Source organism: Drosophila ananassae, chromosome 2L, assembly GCF_017639315.1.
Source record: "Drosophila ananassae strain 14024-0371.13 chromosome 2L, ASM1763931v2, whole genome shotgun sequence".
NCBI lineage: Eukaryota > Metazoa > Arthropoda > Insecta > Diptera > Drosophilidae > Drosophila > Drosophila ananassae.
The window spans coordinates 8,454,675-8,481,177 of record NC_057927.1 but is presented as its reverse complement, the minus strand read 5'-3'; the positions used below and the strand labels follow the sequence as shown (position 1 = coordinate 8,481,177).

At 44.8% G+C, this 26,503-nt stretch overlaps 2 protein-coding genes across 8 annotated transcripts; one reads left to right on the top strand and one right to left on the bottom strand.

Moving 5' to 3' along the window:
* Nucleotides 1-531: 531 nt before the first annotated feature.
* On the top strand, nt 532-26,035 carry LOC6499773 (G protein-activated inward rectifier potassium channel 3). Of its 7 annotated transcripts, none has more exons than XM_032449903.2 (5): nt 532-546; nt 8,953-9,532; nt 23,401-23,515; nt 23,846-24,566; nt 24,624-26,035. In XM_032449903.2, the coding sequence occupies exons 2-5, from the start codon at nt 9,126-9,128 to the stop codon at nt 25,361-25,363; spliced, it is 1,983 nt and encodes a 660-aa protein (XP_032305794.1). In that variant the 5' UTR covers nt 532-546; nt 8,953-9,125; the 3' UTR covers nt 25,364-26,035. The 7 variants fall into 7 exon arrangements, with proteins under 7 accessions (XP_032305794.1, XP_014766220.1, XP_032305793.1 ...); XM_014910734.3 differs by lacking the exon at nt 532-546 and adding an exon at nt 7,561-7,689; XM_032449902.2 differs by lacking the exon at nt 532-546 and adding an exon at nt 7,824-8,015.
* Nucleotides 1,132-1,953, bottom strand: LOC6500805. The gene is made up of 2 exons (XM_001953916.4): nt 1,756-1,953; nt 1,132-1,705 (listed from the first exon to the last, which is right to left on the bottom strand). Exons 1-2 carry the CDS (start codon nt 1,864-1,866, stop codon nt 1,178-1,180), a joined length of 639 nt encoding a protein of 212 aa, XP_001953952.1. The 5' UTR covers nt 1,867-1,953; the 3' UTR covers nt 1,132-1,177.
* Nucleotides 26,036-26,503: the final 468 nt, after the last annotated feature.

The following is a 26,503-nucleotide window of genomic DNA, read 5'->3' as shown; positions in this document are numbered from 1 at the left end:
TTGTCCGCCTTGGCATGTTCAATAAATTGTATTTGAGAGAAATCATTTTTAATACAAACTGTTCTCTCATTTAATCAGCAGATTTACGCACATGCGCCTGACGAGATGCTGGAAGAGATGACGGCGACCTGTTGCTCGGATTTTTTGTTTACTGTGGCTACTTGTTTATTCAGTAAGTTGCCTGCTCTCGAACCGATAGCATATTACAGCAAGTTGTAATAAAAATTTTTGCCATTACATCTAGAACAAACAAACACGACAAATTGAATGGATTTTGTCCAAACACATTAAGATGTATTTGAAAAAAAGCGACAATACTCTGTCGCCTCGTGTGTGCGGCATAAATTCTGAAATAAAATAGCAATGCCAACGCGTTAATTAAATAATTATTGCCACCAGTGCATTTAATTGCCCGTCACAGGAGTGTCAATGTGGACTAAGGCAAAGCCTTCGATTTGGTTGACATCGAACTGAAACAATATTTCCTGATAGTTTAATCTGATAGTTAATCTTTAATAAAAGTTGAAGGAGACCTTATCTATGATGGTATGTACCTCATCATTGACAGATATAATTCAAAGTGAAATAAATGTGGGTTTGATAAGCAAATTTAAAGAGTAATTAATTCCAAGGGAATCAGAATTTAAGAAATTTCGCTTATTTCCACGCTGTTGCCACAGAACAATGACCACCTGTTGGAACCTCCTGATTCCACAATGCCATGGTCAGAATGAAAAGCTCTATAAAGTTGGCCAATAAATATTTTATTGTCATGTCAGGAGCTCGTCAATCTCATAAACTTTTCCATGCGGAAAGTCTTAGGCCAACGACATTCTTTGTTCCCGGGACTTATATCTCCGGGACAGATAACTACATATATTTATTATTTATATTATTTTTGGCAAGTGGCATTTGAAAAGCGTTTGCACCAAAACCTGTTGTGTGGGATGTGTTGTTATTCACGTTGTCCAAAACATTTCTACGGAAGTAATTGGGGGAAATACGCTGCCCCAAATGCATGAGAATTAGAGGAAATGTATTTAGCGAAAATACCATTTAGGGGTGTTTACGTTTTGGGGACTTCCGACGTTCCTCGAAAGTGTAGGATGAGAATAAGACTATTTATAGAACTAGTTACTGGAACAGGAATATAATTGAATAATCCCAAATAAATATGCTATTGATTGTCCTTGCCACCCTTGGCCGTCGAGTTCTTGCCGTAGATGGCTCTGTAAATATAAATTCCAACTGCCGTATGGACGGCAATCACCGTGCAAATGGCCGAAATGATGTCCGCATCCATGTGCTCGAAGCTGGTCAGGACCACAAACTTGAGGGCGAAAAAGGTGGCAATGGGAAAGCCAATTATCAGAGAACAGTAGGACATCAGCAGCAGGACGATCAGGACGGGTCCGGGCTTCTGGGCCTGGGGTGGCACCCAATCGGCCCACACTTCCAGGGTCTCCATGCGCGAAAACTCTTGCACAAAGATTAGCCGCAGAGTGTATCCTGCGATCAGGACGTGCATCACAATGACGGTGGCCACAGCCGATCCTATGGCGGCATTCGCGTCATCAAACCCAACAAACGGGGCCAAGAGCGCAAACTTAAAGATAAAGAATATAAGAACGGGACATAAGAAGAACACTGTCGGGAATATGATCAGCTGCTGCATTCGCCGCAAGAGTGTATCCGTTCTACTTTCCTGAGGGATACAAATACTTAGGTACTGAATATAGTTCTCGGTGAACCCACCTTGACATCCGAAGCCTTTTCGATGTGGGTCAGATCCCGAGAGCAAAGGGATTCCACCTCACTCTTGCCGGCATCCTCGCCAGGATAATTCTTACGCTGCTTAGGCAACATTTCAATGAATATAAATCGATTTCCGTGCAGCTGACATTTGTGAGACAGTCACCTTTGATTACCTTTTCCAGACAACTTGTAGGGTGTTCCTTGTTTCTCCTGATTACCTGACTCCCAGAAGGCGCCACAAAGCTGCAGTCAAATTGGGGAATTAGGGAATCAACAAACATCCAATTTTAGCAGCGCATAAAGATTGCCGCGCCGCGAGGCAGAAATAACTGGTCCCGTGACCACACGCGACATAACCGTATAGTAATTAGTCTTAACCGCCCCAGTAGCCAGAAAAAAAGACTCCTCCAGATTAGATAGGTCGGGGCAATTAGTCGGGGGCCTGAGGAATCCGGGAGACCTCTGGCCTATCTGTCCGATAAAGTCCTCAAATCAACGTCGTGATTTTTATAGCCTCCACTTGACTCCCGAAATTCATGCTTTTCCAAAAATTTATAGCCAAAGATTACTTTTGGGTATGTGCTCTGGTCACCTGACTGTGCGGGCCGAGCGGGTGTTTCCCCGCAAAAATTATTACTAGGTATTATTAAATCTTGAGTGCCTCAAAATAATTTTCAGGATAGTCATTCTGAAGTTTGTTGTCAGTTTCCCCATAAATTACACGAGAGTTTGAAAACGTAATTTTAGAATATAGTTCTATGAGTAATAGGTAGACTCATTTTATTCATTCTTAGTTTAGATCTAAACACTAAACTTCAAAAGAATACTGATAAGTATGGGGTTGAGGGTATGCAGGCATTACTCATACGCACTGGTGGCCCAGTCTGAAGCTTTTATTTCCGAAACATGCAAATTTCTCTAATCAAATTATTATCGTAAACCAACCCTCAATTGGGCAAGTGGGTCTGGAGAGTGGGCTATAAATACGTTGGGGCGATAACGAGTCCATAGCCATATTTGTGTTTTTATTTTTTTTTGGTATTTTTATGGTTATCCGATCAGTTTGGCTCGCTGGGGTTCCGTTGTCAAGTTGAAAATAGAATGGATCTTGTTCTAGCCATTCTTTATGGTCTGCCAGAGATTTGGCCAACAGCCAGTCGGTCGGGGAAAGCATGAAAATAATGAGAATTATGCCAAGTTCACAAATGATCCGGGTCAACATACAAAACTCTAGCGACAGGTTGACAAGTGGGCTTCGGATAGCTCATTAGTCCGTTTCCGATTTCGAGTCCATGCAAATTGTATGACAGCTAATGGCGAAACTATTTGCCATTTCGATCCGCCCAGCGGGACCATCATCTTCCGCTCCCATTCAGAGTGCCCTTGAACCAGTGGAGCTGCAGTGTTACTCATTCATGCACTTTCCGGCTTCTTATATTTACTAGTTTCCGTATGCATACACACATGGGGTAGCCAGGAGGGACAATTATGGTAATTGCACTGTCTGGCCATCCGCTTCCCGATGGCGTCTGCTTGTTTGCCATCCACCCACCGCCGCCCACCCACTCACTCTGACCTTGAATGCAGTTTCCCACCCAGTGCCCCCCAGTCTCCTGTTAACCTTGACAAACACGTTGACCGTCACTCGAGAGTTGACCAACTTTTATTGGTTTTCCTCGAGTGTGTGCAGTGGAAACTTTATTCTTCAAGAGGGCCTGGGACCTGCACTGGTGCATTGGCATCCTCCGTCCTTTGTGGCCATCGATTACCAATTAAACGTCGCTGGTCCCTGAAGCCTCTCGGGGAATCACTTAAATGCCCTGCCAACTGTTGATACAGTAATTCAGTTCTTGGTAGTGCCGGTCCTTACATCCATTATCCGATTTGCATACACAGGGATTGTTTTTCCAGGGGATTTAAAGAGAATCCCAATCGAGCGACGGTCAGAGACACTGGGGAAAGTTTAACGCACCCCAAGATACACACGTATTAGTATCTGTATCTGTATCCTGCGGGTGTTGGCCCAGGTCGGTTACATCAGATCCAGCAATCAACATGAATTTATTGCCCATCTAAGAGCGCTCAACTTTGAACTGAAACCGGCTGTAAACTATTTGCTGACCTTTGGCCTGAACCTCCTAAAATAAATTCTACCCAGACTCTCACTATTTTTGGGTGACATGTGATGGATGATTGCCTGTCCGGACTCCGAGCAGCGATTGTCATTGTTTTCGGGGCATGGGGTCACTGTGGGCCATAAAACTCCAGGGTAGATGGATATCCTAATGAGTGCCTTAATGAGGACTTCCTATGACGACAAGCTGAGAAAATAAAAGAGCAGAAAGCACATAGATTAGATAAATTAATTAAACAGTGGATGTCAGTAAGCTGATTCCACTTCCTTTCGGTCTTCATATATACTTCTCATGTCAAATTTATATGTTTTGAATAGTCTGGGCACAAAGATACATCTCTCGTCCACCTCAAGTGTCAGGCATGCTTTCTTAGAACCAATAACTTTGCCAAAAAAGATAAGTCAATGTCAACTGTCATAAATTAGTTGCTTGCACTTGTTGCAAATATTTGCACGAAAACTGGAGAGTCGGCGGCTGAGTCAACAAGAGTCATGCGCCACAGCCAGGCGGTACGAAGATTCAGATACAGATACCGCTCTAGATATCTGGATAAATACATACATATACGTAAATGCCAGTGAAAAGTCCGTGGACAGGCACGAGTCAGAATTTATGTTAGTCCAAACAGCAAATATTACAAATGTATTCGTAGATAAATTTCCTGATTTTAGTCTTCGCATCTCTTTCAGGGAATATCCATATCCATTCTTCTCACAATTCGAAGGCTAGATCATAATTCTAGTGGGTGATAAGTGTATTAACTTTTAAGTGACCGCTAAGTCACAAGGGGAGAATGTGGCACACTCTAGATAAGCTTGGATTAGGGGATTTCGCCTCAACACCCTCATGGATCTAATTGGGGCTATTCAGCCACAGATTGCACTTGGTAATTACTAATTAGCCGACGTCAATCAATATCAGCGGCTATCAACAGGAAGGACTCAAGACTGTCGAGTGCCAATTAGCTTATAATTCCCCACCGACAATAAATGAAAGTTATAAATACAAGCTGAACCCGATTGTTCCAGAATTCCTGACAACTACTCTTCTGAACTCTTCTCTTCTGAAGGCTCCCCCATTTATCAAAGGACTTGCTCCCCAGATTAGTCAATTAGCTTTGTTGGCTCATTAGCTTTGTCAACTGACTTTTGCTTGTCCAAGAAATCGTTGCCTCGGGACCAAGGACGATTTCTACATTAGAGAAGGTATATTTAGATCTGAAGGTGGCTTGCTGCTGGGGCACGTACCGCTTGCAGAAGGATTTTCGTTGAGGCTTGTGTGGCTTCTGGCTTCTAGGTCACTTCGGACCAGGTATGGCATGCAAATGCCACTGGGATGACCAACTTTGGAGCACCGCGGCCATGCAATGTATCGGGTTCAGTGCCCGGCCAGAGGTCATCGAAGGACGTCAGCAATGGACTCCGTTGGGCATCCTCGGCACGCAATGACATTGACGCGTGGTGGCTAAGCAGGCCACTCAGGCTGCCCCCCAATGCAGGAGGACTTGGAGGCACCTGGTGTGGCACCTTCCACCTGACGGCTGATCCATCGTACGTGCCCGTACTTATTTATTGGCCAGTGGTAGTGCCAATTCATGCCACTTGTTATCCAAGGCCGGAATTCAACTGCAGGCTGGCTAAAAATAGCCACAGTCCCGCAACTAGGTCGCAGAAAGTATGCAGCACATTGCCATTAAAAGTAAATTATAGAAATTCACAAGCAGCCCGACGGCTACAGGCTGCAGTAACTCTGGTGGCTGCAGGAAATCTGCCGAGGAGTACTTTAAATTCAAGTGGTAGGCGGCAGGTAAGATGAATTCCATGCCCCATTGAGCGGGCTTACATTGCCGTGAAGCACAAGCACGTGTGGCATTAGTCCCCCCGTGTCTCAGCCACGTGTGCTGGATATTTCAATTCGGCAGATAGCTTTGCTCCTCCCTTAAGCATCTCATGTTTTTGTTACAGAATCGACCTTGACGGAAAGGATATAAATATTAATTCAAGTACTTAAAACCAGAAAGTCGAGGGGTCGTGGGAGTTAAGCTTGCAATCCCTAATTGGAGCACTTGAAATTGGTTCAGTCGTCGGCACGCACACGAAACGGATTCTCCGCTTAGCGGGGGTCTATTATAATTATATAATAAGATTTATATCTTTGACAATTGAGCATTTACTCGCCGCAATCTGTCAGCTATTAGACGGGCCAGTAATAGGCACGTCAGCGCATATGATTTGAGGCTGATGTGTGGGATTCCGGGACGCATTATATACTCTACATATAGACACATGAATGTGCTGAAAATCGGGGTAAATATATCCGCGAATTGACGTCAGAGGGGAATTGGCTATTGCATATGTATCTATATGTTGCAACTTGCAACCAAACTATACTATTTGATTGGACTATATCAGATCCCCAAGACTTATAATCTTTCAATGGATTTATGAATTCTATATAGTTTTCTATACCCCCATGGCACGTGCTATGATTATTCAAAATCGCCGCAAATCAAATACTATAGGACCGGGCTAAATTAAGCAGAACCCACCTATTACAGTTTATTTTCCGAAATTGAAAACGTGATGCTCGGGACACCTATTCAATTACACGTTTACCCTAATGGCTGCATTACCGGCCACACTTTGCATCCCCAACTGGCGTCTATTGTAGTCGGGCCAAGTGAATAGCAAATGAATCACTTGGCTATTTCCACTTAACTTGTATTCAAAAAGTACAGAGGGGGGCATGTGACACCTTCCACTTTGCGGTGATTGTGTTTGCATTCTCTTTACAAAGAGGCGCTTTGCAATTGCCGGGGTTAGGAGGGTAAATTACAATGTACCAGCACAGAGATATGGAAAATTTGCTAGGAAATAATAGAGAGATTTCATTACAAAATTAGGTTCAGTACTGTACAATACCCAGTACCTCTCAACCGTTTATTGGACAAACATTATAAGATAAAAATTTCTAGGATGTAACTTTCATATTTTAAGACCATGTCATGGGAGTGCTCATATAAGTGAGGAGGAAAGGCGGCTTAGTGCTGGAGCAGACTGACGGATTTACGATCCACAGTGGGGGCGACACTATCGGGGTTTATCACAAAGCAATATATCACAACGCACTCCGCCCGGAGGGGTTAACTTGCCACCCATCCAGACCATTGTATATTAGGTGTGTCAATAGACGCCTGCTGGCTTCTGATGGACTGTCAACCTGTCCGAAGACTCTTAGTCTTAAAGGATTTGCCTCCCCAGCTACGCTCCGGCCTCCCGCTTTCTCCGGCGGTGCTCTGCCGACGATCACATGGCGCCACCATCTGTGGTTAGTCAGCCCCGGCACCGGCACCGGCTCCGGCAGCGCGGCAACTGCTACGCCGGCGACCTTATGACAGATTTGGCAATGCTGTAAAGCTGGCAGAAAAAAAAAAAACAAAAACAAAATCTCGGCGGCAACAACAACGGCAAATACAAACAAGCCGAGTGGAGCCGAAGTCGCCTCGTTTTGGCCAACTCGATAAAAATGTGTGTGCGCTAGATGACGCTACCGGTCGGGTTGTTGTTACTGTGGGGGCTGCTGCTGCTCCGGCTGCTCCCGCTGCTCCGGCTGCTTCAACTGCTACGGCTGCTGCTGCGGCAGCGGTGGCTGCTCACTTTTGGATAATAAAACAGGCGACGCGCACTCGAGCGCCAAGTCAATTTGCGAACGCCGCTCGTTCGCAACGGAGGCGCAAAAACAAAAGAATCCCAAATACATAAATCCAACAACAACAGGCAGCGGGCGCCAGCGGGAAACGGTAATAGGTCCACCCCCCAAAGTCAACCCACCTCCCCCCAACCACCCACTCGGGCCACCTCTCCGCCCGGCACTTGTTCCCACGTTGTGCGCGTGCGTACGCTGGCAGAGAAAGAGCCAAAATTAAAATCAAAATCAAAATAAACCGCCAGTCGGTGTTCGGCAGTCTCCGATTCGTCTCGTCCCCAGCAGGTCCACTTTGGAAATCGCGCGGGTTGCTGTTTAAAAAATAAAATCGAACATTTGCGTAAAATTCGCGAAAATTGTGAATCGGCAGGGGAACTGTCCTACGAAGTCAAAAGAATATATCAATCAGTTTCGAACTGTGTGGGTGAAGTTCCAGTAAAATAAAATAAATTCTATTTTTTAGAGAAAATCCAATTTACGTATTTTCTATTTTAAGAGAAAACGTTTTCGAAGCGTTACTTCTTTGCTATTGTTTTTCGTGTTTCCCGTTTATGGGCTGTGGCTTGACGAGAACCTGAAAATAAAACGTTGACGGCATTTAATTTGCATACCGAAAACTAATATAATCAAGCTACAAAATATGAAATTATGGAAATATTCCAACAAAAACATACAGCCCGAAATTATCGTTCATACATTTTATGATCGTAAGCCTCCCGCTGTCGTGAACTTTATAAACAATTTAAAAATATATGGCCAGTGTCTAGGACGAGACAGTTTATATTTCAAAATGTTTATTTTATCAAAAATATGAAATGCAAAATAGATTTGAGAAATAGAAGGCGCAGTTGGAGAAATTTTGATCAAAGCAGCAGGATATCAGATTCGATTTGGATTCGATTTGGATGATTCAGAACTCGGCAAATTAGGTTTCCATTTTTCAAAAATTATAATTTCCAAGTGATAAGTGGTGATTTATATATTTTGATTTGTAGAAACCACAAAAACCGAATAAAATTTATAAAAAATAGACGATATAAGTAACTATTTCCCGAATACCGCTTTTATTCAGATTCTGGTCCCAGTCGAGACAAGCACCAGACAGGCCTGAAAAGCCATCTAACCGCAAATTCGCGAATAAGAATCCACGAACTGATAATCACAAACATTTAAAAGTATGTTAAGTGTGTTAAAAGCGTTTATGGCGCGAAGATGAAAAGTGTGAACTTATTGATAAGATGTGGGCGTTGTGGTAACGTCCAGACGTGCACCCAGATGTTAGATATCCGTCCAGTATAAATATAAAATGTGAGGTCTAATCACCGTTTGTGTCTGTTCTGTTCCGATTTGGTTGCAGAGAACAACGTGGCTGAGAGCAACGACAACGAACCATCCATGATTGGCTCGCGCGGTCCCAGATTGCAAAAGAAACGCGCCCTCAACAGCTACTCCAACTTTCCCTTATAACGGCTACTCCCCCTGGGACATACCAAAGTTGAAACACTACCATTATTAGCTGTTAACTAGTCAATGCCAAAAATGATAGTCGACAAGAAGGACTTGGTGGGCGAGAACGCCTGGGCCAAGTTGCTGCCCGAGGAGAAGGACAAGAAGAGTGCTCCCACCATTGTGAAGATGAGCAATAGCAGCAGCTGTAGCAACAACAACGACTCCAAGGAGACCACGCCCCTCAATGTGGACCAACTGGTGGCCGCCACCACCCCGGGGGCTGGCTCGGAGCAGGGCGGACCAGCGAGCGCCCTGGAGGACACCTACAAGCGTACCGCCACCTACGCCTCGAACATCAACAGCACCGGCGGCGAGTCGAGCGGGAGCGGGACGCAGCTCTCCCGCAAGGAGTCCCTGCTGGGCAGCTTCCACCGCCAGATCCGACGATCCATCAAGGCGGTTAGCGAATCGCCCGGGCCACTTACCAGGTAAGTGCCCAAAGGTCAACGTGGCGTATGAGTAATATTTAATTGCGCATACGCCCCGTTGGATAAGAAAAGTTGCCAGCGAACAAGATATTTTCTTTCATTCTTATAGGTTGTAACGAGTTAGTGATATAAGTAGCAATGACATTATTTATTCAAAAAGTCTCTTTAGTAGCGACTCAATACAATAGCCAGCAGTCTAGCCCAGTCAATATGGATTGTTCTGGCCACAATTTATCTTCTTAGATAAAGCTTAGTACAGTCTTATTGACATTTCTTAGCTAATTGTGCAGTTTTTGTTATAAACTTGGGAATTTCTAAACATCAGGGAAGTTGACATAAGCTGAGCAAATAAATTAGCGAATTAGATCTTCTCCAGAATTATCCTTGGCCAAATTAATTATCTATAACGAAAATTCCCAGAAAACTCAACAATTGTTGTAATAGAATAACTAAAATATTTACAGAAAATGCAAATTATTTTATTGTAGATGCATTGTGCAACAGTTTCCAAGAACTGCAGTCGTCAAATATGAGTGTAGCCACTTATTTGAGCCCACGCGTCTTCGTTGGTAAACAAAGTCGGAATTCTGTGCGCACTTCTATTTCTTGGGATTTTTTTATATTTCAAACTGTCCCAGTCCATTGATATTTGCAAATTTTTATATGCAAATGAAGGTGACGTCGGTTGGTCAGTTAGACAGTCGGCTATTTAGATACTGAGAACGAGAATGAGAACTAGAACGAGTGCGAGACCGAGTCAGTGGAGCGAGATAAACCTTTTGAGTTGATTGCCTGAAATGACAAAATTGAATTATTTTGATTTGAGCGCCGTCAGTGGGTGGACAATTAAATATTATTTCCGCCTGTTGCTCTCCAGCTCAGCGGGTTGGCTTTCGGATACCGAAGCTGATGTTGGTTCTGATTCAGATACAGATACAGATACAGATACAGATAGTGATTCTGATTCTAAGCTGGCTTAATTAGGAATAGTAGAGTCAGTCGTGGACTCGGGTAGAGTGCCCAAATGAACGCCCCTGACATTACGCGTGTGTGTTCACCGAGCACTATAGTGCTTCTATATGGTAAACAGCTCCACTCTGTTTATGAGAACATTCTGCCAGGTTGAGGCTCGAGATCAACGACTCGCACCAGCACCTGCTCCTGCCTTGACATAAATTTGCATAATGCCATAATGCACATGATCTCGGGGCTTCTCGAGTGCCGTGATTTCGATTTGGCAGTTCACAGAGCCCATAAGTTAATTAAAAACGTGTTAACTGTTCGCCCGCCGCTTCGACAAATTTGTATTTTGGCCCAAAGCCAAAAGCCAACCCGGGGGATTTCTTATGTGGATGCAGAGCACTATGCCCGTTTCTCATTTGGCTTTAATTTGGGTCTTGAGTGCTTTCGATGCCCTGCAGGCGCGCTGTCGATCGACACACTTTCCTCGTCTGGGGGCACACGGTGCGTATGATCGATTTCGATACTCTCATTTCCGCCGGCAATTGATTTGGCCAATATTTGCTACTTGGCTCGGATCGATCGTGCTAGCCCCACTCGAGTCTGCCGGACGATTACTCACGATTCGCGATTCAGGGAAATTAATTATTTTTATTGTGATAAATTCACTCGATAATTCCCGCCTTGATTACGCCTGCGATTTCTACTAGCGAGGGTGAAGATCCGAGCGAGCAATTATCGGCCAGGCGCTGTAAATTGATCTGCGGCGACAGGCCTTAATGGCTTTATAAGCAGCTGTAAATATTAAGTTAATAGTTCTGCGAGCGCGTGTTACCTATTAATGATTTGTGTATTTATATTCAATAATAAAGTAAACAAATCAAGTGTAATTAGGAGGCCCATGAATGGAAGTTTTGGTCACAAGACTTTGAGATTCTCAAGCAGTGACATGCTGGTATTTTTAGCCAGCAGCATTTCACAGATCTAAGCCCTTGTCCTGCCCACTAGTGATAGATTGATCCATCTATTGACCGGTGGCCATGTGTCCATCATGTGATCGTAGAATGTCTGGAATTAGAACCACTAGAACCTCGGACCTGGTCGTGTTCCCGTTCCCACTGATAACTGCAGAAGTGTGGAGTATCGGAGTATCGGAGCGATTGAAAGGCGGCTATAAATTTTGGAAATGCACAAAGGCTATCTAGCGACGTAGTACTGCTAGGATGTTCTTCGGGATGGGAGGATCATGTGACCAAATTTCGGCTACCATTATACGGATACCTCCATGGAGGACCGCTAATCACCCATCGAATCGTGATGGCATCCGATTGGCCACTAAGTAGACGTGCCCGATTTGATTATCGCACATCGTGGCTAGTGGGTTTATGAAGATTGGCATGCGGATCAGGGGCTATATCCCACTCGTGTGTAACTGCAGCTATAAACTGAGTTTTATTTGCGCTAATTGGCGAAAATCTCGAAACTTGATTTCTGTCTTTATGTCTTGGTGGCTTTGGTCTTTTGTCTTTTGTCTCGCGATGTGGAATGCCAGCGATTTATTGAAACGATCGGGTTGTCCGGCCATGTAACTGTTTTTAAGGCAAGTGGCGTTTTATTGCCGTGATTTAAGGGCGAATTAAGGAGGAGGCAGGCGAGCTTCCTGTCCCGCGCCCGCTCTCTCTTTTTTTAATCGCTGAAATTATCAGCTGTTGTATGTCATGCCTGAAAGTGTTTGCCTTTTAGTGTTTGTACTAACTTGGGGTGTGTGCGAGGGTGTGCGAGTGTGTGTTAGCTACACGCTGTTGTCACTCTGTGTTTGCTTTTTTTCTCTGGCTGTGCTGTCGCCTCTGCTGTTGCTGCTGCTGCTGCCTCTGCTGCCGCTGGCTGCTATCGCGTCTTCCACTTTTAAACTCAAAATAATAAAAAGCAACAAAGCTGTCAACCGAGCATTTCAGTTTGAGTTCAGCCGTCTTCGCAGAAAGTTATACACCTGCGCCGTGCTCTCCGCCGTTCTCCGGGTCTCTCTCGAGTGCTCGAGTGCTCGCCGCTCTCCCGCGTGGCAAGATCCCATCCATCCAACCAGCCAACCATCCCCAGAGCCCCAAAAGCGGAGCCCCACGAGTGCTATTAAAGCACTGCTCCGTGCCACACGCTGCTCAATTTGGATCGTACACCGTTAGACACGCGACGTGCCACGGCCCGGCCCGCTCCTTGTGGCCCGAATTGTTAACAACAACCGGAGTGTTCAGTTGCCGCTCTTGGCAGTGTTTGTCGCGAAAATAATGCTCGCTTTTGTTTACTTCAAAATAAAAACCATTTTTGCCTTTCCCACCACAAAAAGAACGCATTTGTGATAAAGCTCCCGAAGCAGAGTAATCAGCGGAGGCAATTAATATTGAATATAAATCAAGAAGTTTGCTGGTGTTTCGAGACGGAGAAAACAACAATAACAACCGAAACCTGCCTCACAGTTCCCAAACACACACACACACACACACTAGCACGCACTCTCAGATACAATTGTATCTGAAGCGATAACGTCACCACCGGTTGCTCCCCAAGTACAGTATTAAAGTTAATCCAAAAAGTGCTCGAATCTTTTGTTCCCCCCGCTCTAACCCGCAAATTATTATAAAGCAACCAATTACAACAACATCGGCATTAATTATAAATAATAATAACAACAACTGACGGCCAAGGCTGACGTCCGAGAGCTGTGTGTTTGTTGTTGTTGTTTCTGTGCCGTGGAGGAGCCGTCAACATTTGTGGCGCTGCTGCTGCCAACATCTCGATTGTCGCATAAAACCAAACAGAGAGCGACAAACCGAAACAGAAACTAAGCAGAAATTTACATAGTTATACAACGCAGCGCGTGCCTCGAGTGCAAAAAATAGAAATTACAAACAAAGCCCCATTCCGAAGTCGATTACAATTCCAATTGGCCAAAATGAAGCGCCTGATGACCTGGGAGCGCGATCTTGTGGATGCCATGTACGAGTAAGTGGCAACACACAAACACACACACACAAAACACTACACATCCCCCAGCTAGCCAGCTACCTCTTTTGTTGTGCCTGTTTGTCTGTGTGTTGGCTAAACGATTCATTTATCACCAGTAGCCTTTAGTGTCCGGACGGGTTTCCAGTTGCATTGTTCCCCAGCCACCAGCCACCAGGCACCAGCAACACGTGCTTGCCACACAACAATAAAGTGGCAAACTAGTTTGGATTGCATTAAACTCGGCAGCAAAGTGAACTTGTGACTTGGGAGAGGCATCCACATGGGATGCATGTGGCAACAACTCACATAACGACAGACATAGTACATACTTTTATACCCTTTTAGAGCTTAGTTTTCCAACTAAATAGTGAGACAGAACTAAAAAAAAAGGCAAGTGATTAAGTTCACTGTTTAGTCACCTAAAAACTCATAAAAAAATAAGTATAATTTATGAGGCCATTACAGATATCTGAAATAGGCAGTACTACCCATTGCGAGGGTATGAAAACCAAACAAAACAAACATATAGTAATCATTTGCCTGGCAACCGAGCTCTTATACTATATTTCTGCATCAGCTGCTGCCCGCGATCGTAAATATATATTTATAAGAGACCTAAGGAAGCCTCTCGCATCGCTGTCAGGTCGATCTCCCTCCTTTATTTTGCTGCACTCGTGGAATTTAAATGCCGGCACTTACCTTTATGAATAATCTGGAGGTCGCCGAGAAAAGTACAACGTGCATTTACTTACCAATTCCCCCAAAAGCCTTAAAAACACTTAAAAATAAATTAAGGCCCCGGGCTTTGCTAGGGATTTCGGGCCAATTAAGACCCTAAACTCCGCTGCACGCTCCTTTATTTGTTCAAATTAAAAAGCTCTGGCTCTATTTGTATTTCCGAAATGTATAACTATCAGGGCTTAACCGCCAAAGATAAGTAATGGAACGGAAAGATATCAGCGTATTGCTTATCTGGGGATTTTTCGGTCTTTAGACCTGGAAGAAGGTCAAGGCTTAGGTGTTATTTAAACTTTATTTGATTAAATATTTATTTATAAACTAGCTTTCCAGAGCAGGGCCAGTTATGAAGCTTTTGCGGCAACTGTACGTCCTTCTGAAGTTAATAAACCAATAAAATATTATACAAGTTTTAAACACTGTTTCGAAAATACAAATTATGTTTATGGCCCGACCTTTTAGGGCGAAAGTAAAAGTCTGGCTTACCATAAAATTATGGCAATAAATGTTCCGCCAATTTTATGACTTTCGCAAGCCCACTTTCCACACCACAAACTGGGAGTCGGATACGTTTTGTCGCGACTGTACCTCCGAATATTTTGCGAATGCAGAAAGCGTGTAATCATTAGCGTGCTCGTGGTTTTAAGCTCATTTCTTGGGATCTCTTAGCCAACCTGCTGACAAGACGAGACGTTGTCACATGGCCATAGTGTTTGCCTGGCTTATTTCTTGTGTGCTCTTCTTGCGATTATTTACAAGTGTGCCGCCGCAGGCCATGATGCCTAAGAAGATAAACCGAATCGCGAGTGATAAGGCAGCACCCCTCTACTTTTTTTGCGACTCTGGGTTGATTAGCACCTCGGAACGGGGTTGAGAAACCGACTCCGACCTGGGCTTGGTACGGAGAACCCAGGAATTTTGTCACATCTCCGGATACGATGGGTGATTCATCCCAGACACGCTTGCCAATCATGCCAGATACAAAGATACACGGCTATAGATACAGATACCTGGTCGCGCTTATTTGTGGATACATACTTTTCCAGTTAATGACAAACATTCCACCGATAACTCCATTTGCAAACATCCGCGGGTTTTTATTGTGACATCTGTTTGATGGAAGAAAGGCAGCTGAATTTCTTTATTTGCCCACTAATTGAGATCGCAATTCAAGGTGGAAACTTACTAGACGCAATCGGCGGCAGCATCTTAACAAAATGTGGTTGATAAATAGACGTGCTAATTGGTTTCTCAATTTATTTGCTCCGCTTTAGCTCAGAAGACACACGATCCCGGCGTGACTCCCCACGAAGCTAATAATATCCAACTCCAAAGTCCGGACACGAATATAAATATTTTCGTTTTTGATTTTGGCGGAAAATTCTGCAGATAATTAGGATTATAAACGATTAGCGTTTGATTGAGGAGAAAGAGTTGCGATCACGATTTTATTTCGAACCAGAAGAGCTAACAAAATTGTTTAACATGCGAATTAATCAAGATCACTGGATAAAAGTTTATTGTAGACTTCTGGTTACCTGAACACGATTCGTAATGAATTTCTCATGCTTCTTGCATTTAGAAATTCTTGAAATCACCTGATTTCTTAAAAGCAAACATTTCCGCACATTCTCTAAGTCTTAGGGAACATCATAAGGCTTTCACCGAGTCACTGAACCCCAGAAAGCTCAACAAGGCTGGGTCTCATACGACACGGTAGCCATGGGCGTTTATGATCTCTGCTTAGCCGGGTTCGTGGAAGCATTTGTTGTCTGGCCAAAAATAACCGTCAGCCGTTTAGTCATAGTTATGGCCATAGCGCCTTCATTTAAATCATAACAAGACTCATAAGATTGTGTATATCTTTACACCGATATCGCTCTTGACTACAAATACCCTGATTACCCGGCCCAATGCGTCATATCCCCGACGTCACTGGCAGTTGGCTGATAAGCGGCGGAGGCTTTTGGCCATCTTCCGTGCAAGAAATTACTCATGGGAATATGGGGCTTATTGGCTCAGACGGGGCTGAAAGGTTCTTCCCTTTTGGCAGTAATCTGTTGTGCCCTGGGTTTTGTTTTGGACGGTATTTAGATTAGATAGATTACAGTGGCCACTCGAGATACGACGCCATTTGGAGTCGACTCTTTGGAAACCAATGGCTTTTTAGTCAATTTTATAGAAAGAAAATATGTTGAGAAATTCCTGGCTATTTTAGATCGAGAAAAGTCCGAGGCAGCCCGAACTGGTTCAAGGGGGATATGCCCCGATATACTATATCTGGCACTACTGATCGGTGTCGCTATTTTGCGTTTCAAAAATTAAATCGTCATTCTAAGAAAAACATTATCCATACATATCAATGCCTGGCGAACAAATATGTGATCAATTGGTGGCTGGAATATGGAGGCGATCTCCCCCATCCCTTTGGCCAGAACAGTAATCCATTCAGGTAGGACATGTGTCAATCGCGCTAATGAGCCAAGCAGATAGCCACGTGTGCGGCTGTGTGTGCCTTGTACCTTTGTGTCTGATAAATAGGAACTGGCATTCCAATTGTTTATAGCATGCATGTGTAATTAGGTGAAATGAGTAAATGAGGCACCAACAACACATTAGCATTCAATTCGATGTAGAATAGATATCGACAGGGCGGTCGGGGGGCGGTGCTAATATCAACACTGAATTTTGTTTGCAACGTCGACGAGGGCGAATTTCAATTTGCTCGCCCGCCAGTTGGCGAAAAGTTGTTCGATCGTACAGTTCATAAAAACCAACCGACCGATCGACAGACCGAAAAATTTTTACCAAAAATAGAACAAACAGAAGGCGTGAAGTTCTACGTGTTTTCAAACTTAATTAACCCGCCCCACAAAGCGGTCTAATTCGAAAGCGGTTGACAAAATACAAAAAGAGCCAGTGCCCGTGACTCCCTTTAAAATGCTGAGATCTCGGTTCGGTGATTTATTGGGCTGCTCTGCCCGTCGTCGCCTCTTGCTGAAACACTGTCTGTGCTTTATTTTTATAACAATGACAAACTAGAACGAGATAAACTGTTTTTTTACCACATATCTTCATCAGCTTGCCAAACAAGCCGCGAGAATATAAAACAAAATAAAGTTCAGAACACACATTCAATCGCAACTAACAGTATTGTCTTGTAGTTGAGACCCAAAAACAAACTCTTGTGATCCCAAGTGTCTTGAACGAATAATCCATCGATCAAAGGCCCCAACATGTCTGAGCTTCGACGCAGTCTCAGTCGCCTGTCGATGATCGTCTTCCGAGCCACTCATTCCAGCGAACAGTCCTGGCGCGAGGAGCTGCTCAGGTAATTTCCAGGGCTAATCCATCGATCATCCACAAAGAGGAGGGGTTTCTTGAATTGTTAAGTTGTTGCTCACCAAAGTGAGCGTGAAATTGATATGTCACTTTATTAATCGTTGATCACCTATAAAGAGTGGCCTGGGAGTGCTAAAGTTTATTTAATTTTAGGGATCAGAGAAGTTTTACTATCTACTATAGACTCTATAACTTCTATGTACCTTCATTTTTTTGTCCAAGGATAAGCTCTAAATTCTTTCGTTTTCTGTGAGCCACCCTTGAGAATTGTTTAAGCAGCTGAACATAAAATTGCGTACAAATGAAACATCTGTATCTACAAGATAAACATAAATACACTGCCATGTTTTTTATTGGAAATGTTTAATTGAATTCGGCATAAATATTTGTCTAAAAATATCGATTCCTTGCCAGAAGCAACCTCTGCTAAATTATATTGAAAATATCTATAAAAAGTTCAACAGAATTTACCTTAAAGGATGTTCATGATCTTTGCACTGGCCAAAAAATCACGAATTCTGGTAGTGATCATGTGGCCATGTTGACAACTTATTATACGGAATATATGCAAATTCATAATTGTTATTTTCACTCTTGCCATTTTCATTTTGGCAAGACTGCAGGTACAGTACACTTCCCCAAGAAGTCACTCAGTTCCCCCAAAGGCTCAGGTAACTTATCTGAGCCTTATGCACTTATCTGAGCTTTAAATATTGTAGTATGTTTTGAGTCATCGTTAGTTAGACTTCCGGAATTATTTATAATTCTCGTTAAATAGAGTTTCTGTTACGAAACGTGCTGCAAAATTGTATGGCATTAAGGGGTTTGCACTTGCCAGCATTGATTTATGGGCAGCACATGCAAAAGTTTACAACATGCAGGCCAAATGCACTCCGGCCAGACTCGTAAGATGACGTCAACTGCCGAACTGAATCATGACCATGGTCAACCATTAGCACCTTTCAATATACACAGATATGCAATAGGAAATAGGAATTCCAAGCAATTGTTGGCCCTCAGCCAGAGGGTATTGCCAACTGATAGCCTTAAACTCAAAAAGAAATTGCTGTCACCCGGGTCGAGTTCATCTTGTCGAAGGTAAGTTCTGTTATGGCCGGGTTTATCTCAGGGGCTCAGCTTTAATTGCCGGCCATAACCGCTTATCTGGCCCGGAGTTGTTAGATAATCTCTATGACATATATTTTCAGCTCCGTGTTTTCTCATTTCTACTTCCCTATCTGGGGAAATCTAAAATACCAGCTGATATCACCCCATTCGAAAGCTAACTAATGCGCCAGTTCCATTGAACTTGTTTTATACTCTTCTCCTCCCGTTCGGCCGTCAACCGGTTACTCCCCAAAAAAACGTTAATACTGCAGTTGGCAATCATAAATACAAAAAACAAAACAAACCGTTTATAAACAATAACAATGAGAGGCTCTCGGTGAGCCGGTTTATTTGAATGATCCAACCTCAGAATTAAACTAATGAACTCTAATGGCACTGCTGTGGTTTCTACGAAATTTTACTGAGATATCGTTATTCCGAGAATTTCTCTCACATTTATGCTTTTTGAATTTTATTTATAACGAGACTGATACATTACTTCATGGGATGAGTCACAGTAAGGGTTTGTTTGTTAAAAGAAATAACTTTTTGGTTTGAACTTCGATGTCTTATCAGGAGGGAAGAAGCATTTTGGTAGATAATAAAAATGTAATAAGCTACTGTAAATATATGTAAATTAGTTACAGCAGAAATTTGAAAACCATGTCTAACTCAACGCGCTCCACAATCCACGCCAAAGGGAAATTTCTTTCTTATCAACTGTTCCCGCTAGGAATTTTTCAGTGGGAACAGCTCAAGCTCAACTCTCGCCCCGAGAATCATTGATAAGCGTTTTAAAGCTCAATATCGACCGCACACTTGCATATTCTAGCCGAATTCCACGCACAAAGCGGTGCGGGCTGATAAAGAGCGTGTAAATAAATCGAGGAAAATGAAATATATTAAGTATAGATGAACAAGTGGAACAAAAACTGCAAAAGTCAGCTGCTGAGGTTCTCCCCAGCTCCGTCGGGCATTCGCAGTTGACGACTACAGTTACTTTCGGAGCATACGATCGGGAGCGCGGCTTCCAAAACCCTCCATCGGCGGATGGGCTGGCCTTTTAGTGCTAATTCGACTGCGTTTCATTAATAAGCTTTCCCCGGTGAGAGTGCCAAGTGATCAGTAGTGATAGTGGATCGATCCCTGGACACACGCACTGATAGTCCCCCACAGTGGCCCGCACATGTTGTTCTATATCGGCCTGGTGCTCGTGCTGTGCCTCTCGAGCATTTTGTTCCAAGCTATGATTTGGTAAATTAATCTGATGCCCCCGCAATCCAATATCTGTTGGAGGCATTATCGATCGGGGTGTTTGACGTTGATTTTTTGCGGACAGAGCGTCAGTTGTTGACTTCCTGTTTTTTAGTTGTTGTGCCATCTTTTATCAAAACGAACAAAGGCCCATCCAGACTAGGGGCTCGATAAAATTCTCCTTGTTTTCCGCGTCTGGGATGATTTTATACCAGAATAAAGTCCAAGGAGAACCATGAGCATGCCAACATATACAAGTTTATAAAGGAGACTCTCAAACGCACAGTCGAAAAGCTTATCAGCTGCTAAAATTTTAATAATACAATCTAAATAATAATAAATGGCCATCACAACCCTATCGGGTCACAGCCTGTTGCACAATCTGCCTCCACGCTTTCCTGTCCTGGGCTCGCGCTCGCCAGTTGGTAACACCAGATGTAGACAGGGCTTCCATCACCTGGTCCTGCCAACGTATCCGGGGTCGTCCTCTCCTCCGTTTTCCGACGATTACCGCATCAAATACCTTACGAGCCGGAGCGTCTTCTTCCATACGGGCGATGTGACCCAGCCAGCGGAGTCTTTGAATTTTGACTCGGCTTACTATATCAACATCCCCGTACAGCTCATACAGCTCGTGGTTCCATCTGGTGCGATAAGCATCGCCAACGCAGATTGGACCAAAGATTTTGCGGAGAATCTTTCTCTCGAACACTCCAAGAGCAGCTGCATCGGATTGCACCACTGTCCAGCACTCCGCACCATATAAGAGTACTGGAAGAATGAGCGTCCTGTAGAGTGTTATTTTTGTCGGTCGAGAGAGAGCTCTACTGTTAAAGTGCCTACTGAGCCCAAAGTAGCACCTGTTGGCAAGTGTGATTCTCCGCTTAATCTCCAGGCTGACATCATTTGTGCTAGATATTGCAGATCCAAGGTAAATGAATTCCTTCACGGACTCAAAGCTATGGCTTCCTGCAGATAGCTGGGAATCAAGACGCCGCGATTCCCTGCTAGAGCACACCATAAACTTTGTCTTATCCATGTTAACTGCCAGTCCTACTTTAGCTGACTCTTTTTCAATAGCCCCGAAGGCTGCTGTAACATCACGCTTGGTTCGGCCAATGATATCAATATCATCAGCGTAGCCAAGGAGTTGGACACATCTGTTTGTTAGAATAGTGCCCGTCCGATGCACACCAGCCTTCCTTATAATACTCTCCATTAGAATGTTGAAGAGCATACAAGACAGCGAGTCGCCTTGTCTGAGACCACACTTGGTATAAAAGGTTTCAGATTGGTCATTTCCTACCCTGACAGAGCTGATGGTGTTGCTCAATGTCATCATGCAAAGCCGTATTAGCTTTGCTGGTATACCAAGCTCAGACATGGCGGCATATAGGCGATCTCGCCGGGGACTATCGAATGCTGCCTTGTAATCGACGAAGAGGTGATATGTGTCGATCTGATTTTCGTAGGACTTCTCCAGGATTTGGCGCAAGGTGAAAATCTGGTCAATAGTGGATTTGCCAGGCCTGAACCCGCACTGATAAGGTCCAATCAGTGCTTCGGCATGGGGTTTCAGGTTTTCACACAGTACGCTCGTAAGGACCTTGTATGCGACTGGAAGAAGACTAATGCCACGGTAATTGGTGCGCAATGTGGCATCACCCTTCTTCAGGATAGGACAGATCATGCTGTGGTTCCAATCGTCGGGCATGCTCTCCGTAAGCCATATCTTGCTGATTAGTTTGTGCATGCTCCCTACCAACATATCACCAGCAGCCTTAAACAATTCAGCCGGCAGGCCATCAGCACCTGCGGATTTATTGTTTTTAAGTCGTTGGATTGCATCCTTGACTTCGGCATGGCTTGGGGTCGGTACGTCCACATCAGTACCATAGATTGGGGTTTGTGGATCATACTCTCCATAGTCATCATGGCCAGAGCCAGCTAATAGACTTGAGAAGTGATCCCTCCATAACCTCAGCACAATCTCTGCGTCTGTGATTAGGTTTCCGTCATCGTCCTTGCACGCAACTCCTCCAGTCTTAAAACCTTGGGTCAGACGCTTAACCCTCTGGTAGAAGTTACGAGCTTCATTCCGGTCTCTGCTGCTCTCAATGCTCTCACACTCACGCCTCTCCTGTTCTCTCTTCTTGCGTCTGAAGAGGCGTTTCTCATCTCTCCTCCTTGACCTGTAGACCTCGACAACAGCCCTTGTGGCCCCAGCTTGCAGTGTTCTTCCGTAGGCGGCGTCTTTTGCAGCTGTTGCGTCGCGACACTCCTGGTCGTACCATGGATTCCTCTTTGGGGTACGTTGGAATCCGATGACCTCTTCTGCAGAAGTTCGCAGGGAGTGGGATATGAGTGCCCACATATTGCTGATGTCTTCAGGTGTTGGAGTTGCTCGGCTCAGTAGGCCTGTGACTTGAGTGGAGAATGCATCCCTTGTCCGTTGTGATTGCAGCTTCCCGATGTCCAGCTTTCTCAACAGTCCTCGACGTGCAACCTTCGCAACACATAGCCGTGTGCGAATCTTAGCTGCAACAAGATAATGGTCGGAGTCGATGTTGGGACCCCGACAGGATCGCACGTCGAGTACGTTAGATGCATGCCTTGCATCGATCACAACATGATCGATCTGATTTCTGGTCAGTCGATCAGGAGAGAGCCATGATGCCTTGTGTATGTCCAAATGACGAAACCCAGTACTACGAACTACCATATTATGCGCTGCAGCAAAGCCTATTAATCTGAGACCATTGCTCGAGGTGGTCTCGTGTAGACTAAATTGCCCGACGGTGGCACCAAAGATGTCTTCTCGCCCTACCTTGGCATTAAAATCCCCAAGGAGGATCTTAATGTCATGGGAAGGACAGCGTCCGTAAGCCCGGTCGAGCTCCGCATAGAAAGCATCCTTGGTGACATCGTCCTTTTCTTCGGTTGGGGCATGCGCACATATCAGGCTGATGTTGAAGAATTTGGCAGTAATTCGGATCGTTGCAAGTCTCTCGTTTATTGGCAATAATACAATCTATCAAAGCATAAAAATACAGTTCTAACAAATCAACAAAATATTTGCTCGATTCTTGAGCAATATGAAGTCAAATGTTTTGTTATATGTAGAAACCCCCAAGCTTCTGCCCTATCTACCCAGAATAGTATTTTTGAGTACTTAATGGATCCAGTAAATATTCCATGTAATGTATTACACTATTCCAATAACCCAGGCCTTGATAAGAAACTAGGCGCGCCCTCCACGTGCTCCACGAATGGTTATTACCGAGAAAGACAAAAGAACTGCAGAACTGTCCCCACTACTCTCGTCAGGGGGCCATGAAGGTTGTGTAAACCCCGCCCAAATAGATAAGCACTGCTCCTTGAAACTTGCTCCCAAATTTAGAACAATTATCCAAGAACCTGCATCTATTTGTGTTCCACATTAACGAAGCTCTCCCTTTCCGTTTCAGGTACCGGCAGACACGCTTCAGTTCGCGGCGTGTGCGAAAACGTGTGGTCTTCAAGCACGGCGAATGCAACGTTGTGCAGGGCAATGTGGCCAAGAGGCGGCGTCGTTATCTGCAGGTAAGTGGGGAGGCGGTGGACTGTGGGCTGTGGGATGGGGGCGTGACAACGTGTGGCAGGGCGTGCGTATCTATATCTATTTGCAGTGTCCCACTTGTCTTTGATTTGCATTTATATTTAGCTCTCCTCTCACAAGCTCTTCCGTTTGCGTAATGCCAACCGCGAGACTTTGGCTGCAATTATGTAAAGTGATTTGTGTTCCTGGCAACCATATCCTGTTTCCTTGCCCGAGGGGGCAAGGGAGCTCTCTTTCCCCGAACAGCTTCAGGGGAATAATATAATTTCAACCTTCAAATGCTTAATGTTTGTTTATCCGTGCTTGTCTTGCAGGACATCTTCACGACGCTGGTGGATGCCCAGTGGCGCTGGACGCTGCTCGTCTTTGCCGCCAGCTTCGTCATCTCCTGGGCCTTCTTCGGCTTCATCTGGTGGATCATCGCCTACGCCCACAACGATCTGGAGTACATCCACCTGCGGGACAAATCGCCCGAGCTGGTGGCCAATATGACGCACACCGTCTGTGTGACGGAGGTGAAGAGCATGATGACAGCCTTCCTCTACTCCGTCGAGACCCAGACGACGATAGGTTATGGCAACCGCTACGTGACCGAGGAGTGTCCGGAGGCGATCTTCACTATGTGCATCCAGTGCATCACGGGCGTGTTCATCCAGGCCTTTATGGTGGGCATTGTGTTTGCCAAACTGTCGCGTCCCAAGAAGCGAGCCCAGACGCTGCTCTTCTCCAGGAACGCTGTTATCTGCCACCGGGATGGTGTTCCATGTCTGATGTTCCGAGTGGGCGACATGCGAAAGTCGCACATTATAGAGGCCCATGTGCGGGCGCAGATCATCCGCAAGAAGGTAACGAAGGAGGGCGAGGTGCTGCCCTTCTATCAGCAGGAGCTGCACGTGGGTGCCGATGGTGGCGAGGATCGATTGATGTTCATATGGCCCACGACCATAGTGCACAAAATTGACCGAAACAGTCCGCTGTACATGCTCTCCGCCTCCGATATGCTCAAGGAACGCTTCGAAGTGGTGGTTATGCTCGGTAAGACTTATAAGGAACTCCTCTCAGGACTATAAACTAAATATTCTTTTCTTGCAGAGGGTGTAATTGAATCCACCGGCATGACCACACAGGCCAGGAGCAGCTATTTGCCATCGGAGGTTCTGTGGGGCCATCGCTTCGTCAACGTGGTGTCCTTCCGCAAGGAGACCGGCGAGTACGAGGTGGACTACACGCTCTTCAACAACACCTACGACGTGGACACCCCATTGTGCAGTGCCAAGCAGCTGGACGAGCTGAAGTCTGAGTACAGCAAGAGCGCCAAGAGCTGTGCCGGCCTGGGGGTGACTGCTCCGTTTGCGGATCGCACGCTCTCGGCCAGCCTGTTCCAGCGCATCGCCTCCGCCGCTTCGGTGGATCACCTGGATCCTGCCAGCGACGAGTCGCTCGATTCCGGCCGACTGCAAATACGCTCCCATTCCATACCCAACGGCGTGTTGGCCAGCGAGCTGGAGCCGCTAAACAACAACAAACAAGGCGCCTCGTTCACCATGGGCGGTCTGACCATCACGACGACGGCGCCCAGCATACCCAACCTGTCCAGTATTAATGAGAAGACCAACTCCGGTCATTCCATAAACAGTAGCAGCAACAATAGCCAAAACAACAGCCTTAGCGCTCTGAATATGGGAGGAGGAGGCGGTAGCAGCGCCAGCGGTCCCGGCGGTGGAGCCACCATTGTCTCCGGCCTGGGAAACGGAGGTGGCCGGCATAAGCAGTCGAATCCCCGCCGATTGAGCATCAAGCAGGACCAGCTGCCCATCGATTCCATTTGTTGATATTATTAATTGCGTGGAGCAAGTGCAGGAGTTGGAGAGTCCTCCCTCCCTCCCGCCACACCAATTAACTGAAGTATTCTAGTAGACGTTAAGGCTCCTATTGTAGTTCTAACTCAAAACTAAGCTAAGCGAGATTCCAAGGAGCTCATCTGTCATGGCCCAAGTGCTGCTGCAGCTGTGAAACCCCCCAAGATTCCCAACACTTCCTTTTCATGCTGAAGTGGAGGCAATCGGATTGTTGTCCACCAAAACCCCAACCCTACCCCCTATTAAACGATTGTAAGTGCGTCGTTAGCTTTACTTGTATTGAATTTACTATAGTTAAGTTACAAATTGATATTACCGCGAAAGTAAGATGTGAGACATGTAGAAACCAAAATGCTGCAACTTCCTCGTAAGCTTAGACCTCCTAGAGAAATTTTTGTGAAGATCACTGAGTATCCCATATGGTAGCAAAAATAATGCGACGAAGACGCAACGGAATTGCAAATTCCCTTTTACAGATAATAATTGCTAAAAGATGAATTTTTACCCGATAATACCAACTGTTTCTAAAACACGAGCTTCAATTATAATAATGAGTGGACAATAAGATTGTACGAGTATAAATGTATATTATTTGTAATTAAGAACGAAAGACGGAGATAAACCTAAAGATGAAAAGAAAACAAACTGCATGGTGTCTTATTTTCCGGGGGAGTCTTAAAAATCTAAGTTGGAAACAGTAAGTTATCAGTAACATAATACCTGATAGATCGTACTTCCTTAGAATCCACACACCATCCACAAATGTGCAAATCCGTTTTAGCCAAATTTTCTGATTTTAGATTTTCTTATTTTTTTGAATGTGCATATCTCGGCCATTAAGCAACCGATACTGGAACGGAATACCATTTTTGAATCAGGACTTCAATATCATTTGAGCTGAAATAAAGGATTTTTAAAATAAAACAAAAAAATTTCGACCGATTTTCGCAAATTTGGAAAGGGGTAACATCACGAATTTTCGCGAAAATGGGTCCGGAAAAAAGTTTTGAGATACGATCATGGATTGATAGCTGTGGCCAGTACGAGTCCTTTGAGGTATGGCACTCCAAGATCTGACCCCATTTGGCCCAGATATGGCATGTGGAATCTACA

What these genes read in the sequence shown, in the direction of transcription:
- LOC6500805 (XM_001953916.4), bottom strand. Translation starts at nt 1,866, where the DNA reads ATGTTGCCTAAGCAGCGTAAGAATTATCCTGGCGAGGATGCCGGCAAG. An exon ending in AAAAGGCTTCGGATGTCAAG is followed by an intron (nt 1,706 to 1,755) that starts GTGGGTTCACCG and finishes TGTATCCCTCAG; the next exon opens with GAAAGTAGAACGGATACACT.
- LOC6499773 (XM_032449903.2), top strand. Translation starts at nt 9,126, where the DNA reads ATGCCAAAAATGATAGTCGACAAGAAGGACTTGGTGGGCGAGAACGCC. An exon ending in GGCGGCGTCGTTATCTGCAG is followed by an intron (nt 23,516 to 23,845) that starts GTAAGTGGGGAG and finishes CTTGTCTTGCAG; the next exon opens with GACATCTTCACGACGCTGGT. An exon ending in CGAAGTGGTGGTTATGCTCG is followed by an intron (nt 24,567 to 24,623) that starts GTAAGACTTATA and finishes CTTTTCTTGCAG; the next exon opens with AGGGTGTAATTGAATCCACC.